Raw genomic sequence first — 10,915 nt, forward strand, 5'->3', positions numbered from 1 at the left:
CCCAGCCCCGCTCCCTCCCTCATTGCAGGGGCTGTGATCTGTGCCCCCCCACACCCCTTCCCTTCCCCATCCCCATCCACCACAACAGACTTACCAGCTGCACACAGTTCTCCAAGCTGCCAGGCTGTGCTCCTTGCTGTCTATGTACTGTGCTGCGGCTGCACACGTGCATGGCCATTTATCAGACAAATTAATCAGCCACGTCAGGCCAATTCCAGATGCAGCCAATTTTCTTTATATTGGCGCCGATCTGATATCAGACCGACGTATCACTGCACCTCTGCCTGGACTTGTTAACACCTTAAGGAACACTGGATTTAACTGCCTTATCCCTATGAATCAGGAGTGGGCAAAATACAGCCCATGGGCTAGATCCGGCATGCCAGCTGATTGGAACCAGCCTACAGGCAGGCATCCACCAATTAATTATCTGGCCCCGCCCACAGCTGTCCCTGCTACGCTCTGCCTGGGGCTGAGTCCCACCCAAGACAGAGTGTGCTGCACTCCCAGCCTCCCCTGCCAGCAAGCAGAGTTTCTGAACAGGGCTGCTGCTGCCACTGCCTAGGGAACTGCTGGGCTCCCCCAGCCTCCAGAAACTTAGGAAAGAGCAGGAAAGCAGCTGCCACTGCCAGCAGCAACAGAAGCCCCTGCAAAAGGGGAAGGGGGAAAGGGAACCAAGCCTGGCATCAGCAGCAGCTCTCTTAGTCTCTGTCCCACACCTCCCCAGCAGGCTGCAGCCAAGCCTGCACTGGCTCCTCCTGCTGTTGCTTCTCTCTCACCTGCCTGCCAGGTGGGGTTGCACCAAGCGCACAATGGATCCTGCTGCTCCTCCCCCATCTGTCTGTCCCTGCCTGCCTGTCAGGGCTTTATGAGCAGCCAAGCTCCTTCACGCTGCCCCCTCCCCACACACATGCTCCCCTGCCCCACACAAGCAGGACCAGAGTGAGCTGCAGACAGAGCCCCACTCCCCTCACTGCTGTAGCTTCCCCTCTCTACCTGCTGCCCAGAGCGCTGCAGCAGGGACAGAAGTCATCGCTGGAAGCTGAGGGAGCCCAGCAGTTCCCTGGGCAGTGGCAACAGCAGCTGTCCATACTGCAGCTGAATCTAACTGAGGGGTGTGTAAAATACAGCCTGCATGCTGGAATCGACTGCCAAGAGATTCTGTCCAGCCCACAGTGGGTCCCTTGGCCCTCCCCAGCTCAGGTGCAGGGACAGCCCAGACTATGGTGTGTGCAGCTGCTCTTGCTCCCCCTAGGTGTACAGCAGGACTGGGGCAGCACAGTGGCTGGACTCGCTTCCCAGCAGCACCAGCTCCTCCTGGCTGCCACAGCTGCCAAACCCAGCCCCGCTTCCCAGGCACCCCAGCCCATCCACTCCACACCCACCACCAGGGGTGGAACCTGTGTAGACAGGGTGCATGGCTGGGTGGCTAGGATGGAGCTGTAGATAGGCAGTTAGCACTATCCAGGAGCAGGAAGGGCAAGCAAGGCCAGGATCACAGGGCAGGATCTCGGGGTGATTACAACGCAAGGCTGGGACCCAGGGAAGGACCACAATCCACTGTCTGCATGGCCCTTTGATGGGCATGGGTTCTGCAGGCATGAATGTGCAGGGAGCGGATCATGACTCTGCCCTAGGCCCCAATCCCGCCAGCCCCACCCATTCCCCCATCCTGTCTGCCTGGGTAGGCACCATGCCTGCACAGGTCCTGGCTGGTTTCTACAGAGGGCCTGGGACTGCAGGGTGGTGACAGCACAAGGCTGGGGCCAGTGACAGAGCCATGATTCACTCCCCACATGCCCCTGCCCCGCACTGTCACCACCCCATGATCCCAGCCCTGGCCCTCCCTGCCCATCCTGCTCCCAGATGCCATTTCCTGAAAATATGCACATAAAACACAGATATAGATATAACTGCATAATTCTACTATATAGGGCCTCTGGCAGGTTGCCTTTGTTGACTGATGAGAATCATCATCACAAGGTTCCACACATGGGGCTTCATAGCAAAGCCAAAATTTAGCCCTTAATGCTTTCAGAACTTCTTCCTATTTAACTTACCATGCCCTCTCTTGTTATTTTTGTTGCTCTGGCAAACTTTGTTTAAAGGTTTTCAAAGAAGTAAGAGAACTGCCACTTGTAAAGAATACTGATTGTAAATAGGGTAAAGTTAATCTAAGCCTGTTAGCCCTTTCCATATCTACAACACATGAGACAAGTAAATCAGGACTAGGTGGCTCTACGTTAGGAGAACAGTTGTCTTAGTTTATTTTACAGAACTGGGGTATGATTTATTAATTCCATAAGAAATAGCACTCTGTTCTGTTGCACTACAACCACTCTAGAGTCTCCAACTTTGTGCTATTAATCAACTAATGTTCTGAATTTACAAAATGCTAGATTGTATCTATACCAGGAGTGAATATGCACAAGGGATTTTTAAGCACTATATACATTATCTAGATATAACTGTCCCTATTCTGACAAATTAAAGCACTTCATAAATAGCGTATGTAACATTACCATCACAGCTGGGATAAGTATATATTCCAACATATTAGGTTTCAGTGAAGAGATAAGCCTAATTATCTGCTTCAGTCACAGATATAAAAATCAGTGCTTACCAGACCAGATAAAATGTTGCTAAATGTTGGATCAAGAGAGTAAAGAAAACAGATACCCCTGTCTTATTTACCTGCATGTCCTCCTGACTCTTTGTATCACTCCACAGTACTTCAAACTAAAAATCAGCAAAAGCTAGACAAATGTAAAACATTCCATGTTGTATAAATTGATAAAGAACACTCTGAGGGCTCCAATTAACAGGGGAGGAACAGATACCAAAATATTAAGGTAAAAGCATCCCATAGCTTTATAAGAGAGAAGTATTCTACACAAATGGGTTAGAGGGCCTTCCTTCACCCAAAGGACCGAGATATGGAAGTTTTTCCAGAAAGGGAGGGAAATGTTTCTTTTACTTTCCGAAAGCCAGAGAAATTTAAAAGAAACTGCAGTTTCAAACACCTCTTATCCATAGGCTATAAAAAGACAGGACATGTCAAAATAGGCATTTCTCTTGATTATCTTAAAGTCATATATATATTACAAAGGTGCCAGTTCACACTTAAAGGCCCCAATCCTTAGCTACTGTAAATCAGAATAGGACTAGAGATGTAAACGTTGTTAAAAAAATTATCCATTTAACCTCCTTTAATTATATCAGTTAAACGGTTAACCAATAGCACATATCTAGTTTAGTGGCCTCTGACAGAAACAGCCCTGGACCGAGCCCCTTACATCTTTACTGTGCACCTGGAGCTGTGCAGGCCCCAGGCTGTTGGCAGGAAGCCACAGGTGGGGGGAGGAACAGCCAAGCCACTAGGGGACACTGCCCAGCTATAGAGCCACAGCTTTCCCTTGCCCCCCACAGGCAAGGGCTGGGGCTGATGACCTCTCCTCCACCCAGATCCCTCTGCCATGGGAAAGGAGGGAGGAAGGTGCCAGCCCACCCCCCCAGGGTCAGCTGGGATCTTCCTGCCATGCCAGTAAGACTCCTGGCCCAGCAGTGGGTCTGCTGGTGCCCACGGGGGCAGGACCTGGGCAAGGCAACAAGCTCCCTGTGCCTCCTGCCACACATGTGCTACCATGGCCCAGACCTAGAAGACTTCTCTGCTCTGCTGGGCTTGGCCCTCCCCAGCTCACCCCAGGGAGAAGGGGTGGGTCTGGCCTCAGTGGGGTGGCCTCTGCTGAGCATGCTGTGTTCTTCCCCCTCCCATCTGTAGCACTGGAGCCATGCAGGGCCTGGCCCAGCCCGGAGGCAGGCCTTAGCATGCAGCTGGCTCGGCTTGAGGAGGCATCATGGCAGCTGGACCAGGCAATGCTGGGTTTGAGGTGTTGCTGCCAGGCCCTTGTGCGGTGAGCACAGCCCCAGGTGTTCCTGAGGGGCAGCAATGCAGCAAGGCAATTGAACAGGGATCCTGGGGGGAGCATAAGGACTGCAACAGTGGCCTCCCAGGCTATAGCTGCTGTCCTGCCACCCATCAAGAACACCCTTGGGCCACACTCACTGCGCAAGAGGCCAGGGGTAACCCCTCAGTCCTGGCACTGCCTGCTCCAGCTGACATAGTGCTTCCACAAGCTAAGCCAGCTGCCTGCTCAGCCCTGCCTCAGGGCTGGGGCAGGTCTCATGCAGCCCCAAAACTACAGGTGGGAGAGGGAACGACACAGAATACCCAGCAGAGGCTGCCCTGCTGGGACTGGATGCCCCCCCTCCTCTGGGGCAAACTAGGGAAGGCCTAGCATGGCTGCAGTAGCACAAGCACAGTGAGAGTTGCAGAGAGCCTGTTACCGATCACCCAGTGCCCTACTCGGACCCCACGGATGTGACCTGGCACCTCCCTCCATCAGTCCATTAGGCATTAAGCCAGGCTTATTCCAATGACTGTTGCTCGGAAGACAGCAAAGGTAACATGTTTTTTGGTAAGGAAATTTTGCAACAAAACCAACAGTCTAAGCGACTCTTTCCAACAATCCATTCCCTTGGGTTAAAAAGAATACTGATTTAAGAAGTCATAATGCATCCAAGAGTTTGGAATTCAGGGCTAGCAAACTGTGGCCTGTTCTCAGTGACTATTTCTTGTTCAAAGTGAGAATAGGAAGAAACTTTTCATCCACTACCAAGAAGCAATTTTTCCCCCCCCCAAAATCAAGAAAAATGACCAGTGAATGCCAGATAAGTGCACCTTTTTCTTCACCGGGGTCTTTTCTAAGGACTAGTGGTTAAAAAAGTGAGTATGAGAGGTTGTTTTGAGTTGTGTCTTTCTGGACTCATGAAACTGCAGAATGAACATCTTAGGTTTTAAGGTCTACCTTATGTATGCCATTATCGTCTGCCAGTATGGGTCCCCATACCGATATTCTGCTTTGCTTCTGGCATTCTGAGAGATGCTGCTGCCAAGTACTTATTTGTCCTAATGATTTACCTTTCAAGGACTGCAGGATACCACCACAAATGCCATATATCACTCTCCCCTGGACAGTTCTTTGATGACTGCATAGAAGTCAGAGGATGGACATGCAATCCCCAACAAGTAATTGTGTAAATTACCTCTTAAAATCTTGGCCAACATTTGTAGTTGTGCATTCACACTAGTTAATCAGTTCTCACTTTCACTGTAAAGTAATAAGGGGACTCAAAATGGTATCCACATCTATCTCTATGTCATCCCAAGCTTCTATAGAAGCTGGGTGACCAACAAGCCTCTTTGATAAGGTTTAACCACCACTATGAACTTTCATGCTGTATATTTAACAATAGGTGTAAATTTTACCATGTACAAGCAACCTCTGGAATTTAAGAGGTATCTTGCAATGGAGAAAAGGCAAAATAAAGGAACAATTATAATAAGAATTTAAGGATTTCCTTTCACCTTAGAATCTCACAATATTCACATTAATGAAGCTTCAGAACAAATGTATAAGGAAGAAATTCTATTCAGTTTACAGAGGTAGAAACTGATGTATTCAATTTGCATAGCATTCAGGTACCAAAACATTTCAAATATTCTATTTGTTGGTGCAAAAGAAGAGATGTATTATACAGTCATTGCTGCATTGTCTCAACCTTGTGGGGTGGGGGGGAATAAAAATCAGGATTTCAACTAGCTGAAACGATAGTAAAACTACTTTCCGTCTCAAAACAACGAAACCTATGGAAGGTCAAATAGATAAGACCTCCCAGTTTTCTTTACCAATATAATTTAGATTTTGTAGGCCTACTTAAGGTGGCAATTTAATAAGCAGAGACTAGCCAAATGAACAGTAGATGAAAAGATCCCTGTTAGGGGGAAGAAAAAATAACATTTGGGTAGATTACAAATAGTGTAATAAATAGAATATTGTCTATCTAATAGCATCTCTTTAATTCAACTGAATTTCACAACATATTCCATTTCTAGGTAGTTTTTTTCCCTTAAAAATCATTTCCTGAAAATAGGTGCCATTATTAAGCTTCCAAATAGCAGTATTTTTCATTATGCCTACACCTCACATTGCATATACACACCTATCTACCAGCTTCATATAGTGAGTCAGCAGTTACAAGCTATTTAGGCCCAACCCCACAGGCCTTCTATCCTGAGAACTCCCCATCTCCTTGACTTCAATGGAATGTCTGTATACAGGGTTTGATGGAGCAGGCCCTCAGCTTTAATCACCTGGCATTGAAACGCCATTGTTATAAAAATAACAATACATTATTTATAACCACATTTCTCAATTAAAATAAAGTTTAAAAAAAAAAATCAAAGATCTCCCTCCACAACTGACTGGTGATTCCACAAAAGGCTGTCATGTTCATTTCTCTTCTATTTACATTTAAATGATCAAACCTAAAAATAGACCTCTTGTTGACTGATTTCTATGAAGGGTTTTTTTATTGTCTGATGAGCATGTACAGCGCTTGAAAGTCAATCCCTGCCTGAGACTTGCAAAACACGCATGGAGGATGAGATGATAGGAGAAATGTATAACTTCTTTATTATTTTTTATCCTCACTCAAAATTATAGTCAACTCATTTCATGTAGTAAGGGTAAACAGTGATTCTGTCATTGTGGAGGATTTTTACACAGAAATTTTAGACTCCCCTCTATGAAGCTAATAAAAGAACAAAAAATACTGAAGACAGCATAGTTGATGGAGTGCATACAGTAAAGGAAAAGAGTCAGAGTCAGAGTATGAGAACAAGGTCAAAGTTTGGGTGGGACTGTGTACAGCCTAGGAAGAAAAAACCGAGCAGTTTAAATGTCATACAGTACACAGACAATCCAGTAAAAGGATACAATGATTCCTTTCACATAGAGGAGGGGTTGTAAGCAGTGGAAATTTTGCTCCAAAATAGCTGCAGTCTTTCAGAGGAAATGATGCCAGTGTGACAACCTCCTGGCACCTCAAGCTTAAAAAGAATCATCCATGAAAACATTGTACAGTTACAGACTCTCACACTTAAGGGGCACAGCAGAATGGAAGGAAGAACCACTCTACACAGCAACGTCCACCAAGCAAATATGAAAAAAATCAATAGTTATCCTGCCAGCATTAATTGCTGCAGATCTACACTCTCACTACACAAACCAGAGCAGGCTAAAGCACAGGAAGATAGGCAATGACAGCAACATTTTTAAGAGACCACCTGGAGAAGCAGCATAAGGTGGCATTGGTCAAAGGACTGGCCTCTGCATGGATGCCTCAAGTTCTCTAAAAACTCATTACAGAGCGAAAAACATCTATATTATTTCCAGAGCCACATTTTTAGACCTTTTACAAAGCCTAGAAAGTCCTTCTTTCCTAAGTTTCATTCTAAATTTTTCCCTTTGTTGGGGCGAGGGAGGGGGGGGAGACCATTATTTTCAGTACATTGGAAGTTACTACGGAGAGAATGAAATATTTCTGTATTTCCTAGATTTTTCTGTATTTCCACAGAAACAGAGAAAAACAGCACATCCAATTTAATAAAAGTATGACTTATTAGTCAACATTTTAATTATTTAGTTTAATATTAGTTTTTAAAAGTTGAATATATGTATATTGTCCAGAAATTTAGATGCCCCTGCAGGATGTTCAGAATCCATCATAGATGGATAGAGGTATAGAGGATGGATATAGATGGATAGAGGTATTTTTCTATAAATTAGTTCAGTGATTCTCAACCAGGGTACCTACCGCAGCATCCAAGGGTGCTGCACAATCCTTCCAAGGGTGCCACGGCATCCGGCCCTTGAGCCAAGAAGCCATTACTCTTCCTCCTAGCAGGCATCCCAGCATCCTGAAGACAAGCAGCACCCACGGTTGCTCCCCACCCCCAAGTTCCCAGCAGTGTAATCTGCCACATGCACAGGCAGACAGATGGGGAGGGTTGATACAGGACTGCACTTTTCAGTGCTGTTCATCCCCACAACTCCCACTCCTCCCATGATCCCAGTGTCAGCAGGAAGGTTTGTGGGTGCTCATGGCTCCAGTTTCCAGCATGCAGAAGTGGAGGGCTGCAGTTGCCACCTCAGGTATGAACCAAAGATGCAGAGGGGGCACCAGGTGCCTAAAGCAGGGCACAGTAGGGTGAGGTCTTCCACCCTCCACCTTCATCTGGGACCAGCTAGATTGTAGCTCAGTGGTTCTTCACAGAGATGCTGTTAAATTCCAAAATGGAATGAAGGGGCGCATTTGAAGCTAAAAACGCTGCATTTGCTCTACCCCATCTTGAGAAACATGCTATCCAATTCCCTGCAATATATCATTTTGAGATATACTTCATCTCTTCTGTTCTTGTCTTTTCCCCATCCCCTTCAAAAAATGTCTTGGAAAAAGCATTTCAGACTTGCTAGATCTTGTGACGTCATTTCTGTAAGCAATACAGTTAGAAAACAAGGCAACTAAATGGATAACATCAAAGTAGTTACTTTGTTGTAGTACCTTAAAATATTGCCATATAATTTATAGCTGTCCACAGGCACCTACTGGTACCTGATTTGAATCATCTAGAAAGCATGTCCTTCTCCATTAAGCCACCATTAAAACTCAATTTGGGTATCCCTATTCAAAAATTGTATTGAGTTATCTAATCAGTGCTACTTCCTCCAGGTTTAAAAAAAAAAGTTATGAGATATATATATATATTTTAAAATGTCTAATTTAATATATATATCAAAATGTCTAATTTAATATATATATTAAAATATCTTGTAAGAGATGCATTTTAAAATATATTTACTTGTAGACCTGATCATTATACCAAACCAAAAACCTATCCATTTATAGGAATATATATAAAATCTTCAAGCAAACTTCTACTCCCCAGATCAGGATTATCAATTTGATCAGTATCAGGATTACCAAGATAAATATTAAAATTACATCTTTTGGGGTTTAATATTAAGTATTTGATCTCTGACTAAAGAACCAGCAACCTCTTATAATGACTGTTAATGTGCATCCACTGGCAGGAAACCAGAATTCAGCTGATTAGATAGTGCATGCTGCACTCTGAACTAATTGGCTGTTCAAAAAAAAAAAAAAGGTTGAGACTCATAAATACACTCTCTTTGCAGATACAAGTGGTTCAGCAGAACTTTTAAAGGAGTACTGGGCTGCTGGAAGCATCACAGTTCAGATAAAGTCAATCTAATATGACTAATATAGTGATCCAACAGGCCTACACTACAGAATTGTGATCCTGTCTTAGATCTAGAGTTCCAGTTTAGGCCCATCTTTACAACTCCCATGATTATTAGCAAAAAGAAGTAAAACCACACTGGTTAAATCACATATTTTTTCCATTCCTAAAAATTATGTCAATGACCTCTGAAATCTTGGAGTGCTTCTGGGTAGCTATCTGAAGTAATACAGTTTCGTCATACACACTACCATTTTAAGCTACTGCACATCAAGCTTTTTTTTTTCTCCCTACCTTGTTGTGTTTTTGCTGGTGTCGTGCCCTTGTGTCCAAGATATGATAAGGGCTTTCAGAGTCTCTGTTAATATAATAGACCAGTCTTGAAGGCAGTGTGATTTCTTTCTGGATTGCATTGCTGTGGCTGTCATTTTTACTGCTATTGCTGTTATTTTGTTGAAATGTATTCTCTTCATCCAACAGTACTCCCTCTGTACCTCCTACAGTTTCATTCCAATGCAGGTCTGAGGAAGAAAGATACGCCAGACATAAATTAAAGAACAGAATTTCCATAAGATGATGTGAAAGATTTATTTTGCTGAATTCCAACATATCATTCACTTAATCAGAAAAAAAACAGCTCAATCGCTAAAAGACCATCTTTATTTTTACATTTCAAATGTTTTCCGGCAGTCACACTGCATTTACATTCATGTGCATTTCCCTGTGCAAATGCAGATATTAAATATTTAAAACTTTTCAACCTTCAAGTGGAAGAAAGAAAAATCTCTTAATGGACATGCAATCCTCCCCTACGCTTCTGTTTGCTGGCCACACACACACACACACAGCTGGAACGCGCTCTGCATACAATCCGCCAGAAACTGCTGGGAACCCTCCCCGGGTTCCTAAGACAACTCGAATCCCAAGTCCATGTGCAGTGAATGTTAATAGGCTCCTTTTACATAATGGCCAATTTCCCCCCCTTAGTCCTTTAACTGGGAGCATGATCTGGAGGAGCCCTTCCCCTCTGGGCAAGGGGTTTTCCTCTGGAAACTCCCTTTGCTCCCCCATTTCTTTTCAAGCTGCGGAATTCCCTGAGCAATATGTATGGTAATATATAGGTATATATTGCTCACCAGATTCCCCAGCTTGAAAAGAATCGGGGAAATATATCCACACATACATGTGTGTGTACGTGTACATATGCACAGACACATACATATGTGGGGGGGTATATATTTGTTTGTTTGTTTGTTTTTTTAATGTATAAAGAGAATATATATGGATGGTGTCTGGAAAATAACCACAGCCAGCCCTCCCTGTGTCAGCTGAAGGCTGCTTCAACAACAACCCCCAGCACAGGCTGGGTTCGCCCCAGGACAGCCCCCGGGGTTCAGTCGCATCCCCCCTGCAGACGTGTCCCAGGGAAAAAGCGGAGTCAAGCGGGGCGGAGAAGGGGATCCATTAATAATGCCAATTATCGACATGACTATGATGATGATTATTACTATCATCATGATTATTACTATCATATTATTAATTATCCCCCCTCCACCCCAGCGTTGCGCGGGGAATCACCGGGAAGAGAGCCCCCCGGCCCGGGCGCGATACCCACCGGCGGCCCCACGGGGCGAGGCGGCGAGGAGGAGCAGGAGCAGGAGCAGCAGCAGCCCGAGCCGGGGCGGGCAGGCGGCGGAGCGGGGCTGCCGCAGGGCGCTGCTGCCGGGCAGCTTCATGGCTCATAGCTCC

The 10,915-nt window shown here is 45.2% G+C and overlaps 1 protein-coding gene across 5 annotated transcripts in view; it reads right to left on the minus strand.

The window, feature by feature from the left end:
* The window catches only part of ADAM23 (ADAM metallopeptidase domain 23), a 247,954-nt gene extending 237,045 nt beyond the window's left edge, over positions 1-10,909 (minus strand). For all 5 annotated transcript variants that reach the window (XR_002098686.1, XM_019523466.1, XM_019523463.1 and 2 more), the window contains exons 1-2: positions 10,782-10,909; positions 9,461-9,687 (exon numbers count right to left, since the gene is read on the minus strand). Coding sequence is in view for 4 of the 5 variants with exons in the window: in XM_019523466.1 (XP_019379011.1) it covers positions 9,461-9,687; positions 10,782-10,902 (348 nt within the window). In the remaining variant the exon portion in view is untranslated. The remainder of the gene's footprint in view (positions 1-9,460; positions 9,688-10,781) is intronic.
* Between the last annotated feature and the right edge of the window lie 6 nt (positions 10,910-10,915).

This window comes from Gavialis gangeticus, unplaced genomic scaffold, assembly GCF_001723915.1.
Source record: "Gavialis gangeticus isolate Ggan-Ray unplaced genomic scaffold, GavGan_comp1, whole genome shotgun sequence".
In the NCBI taxonomy this organism is placed as follows: domain Eukaryota; kingdom Metazoa; phylum Chordata; order Crocodylia; family Gavialidae; genus Gavialis; species Gavialis gangeticus.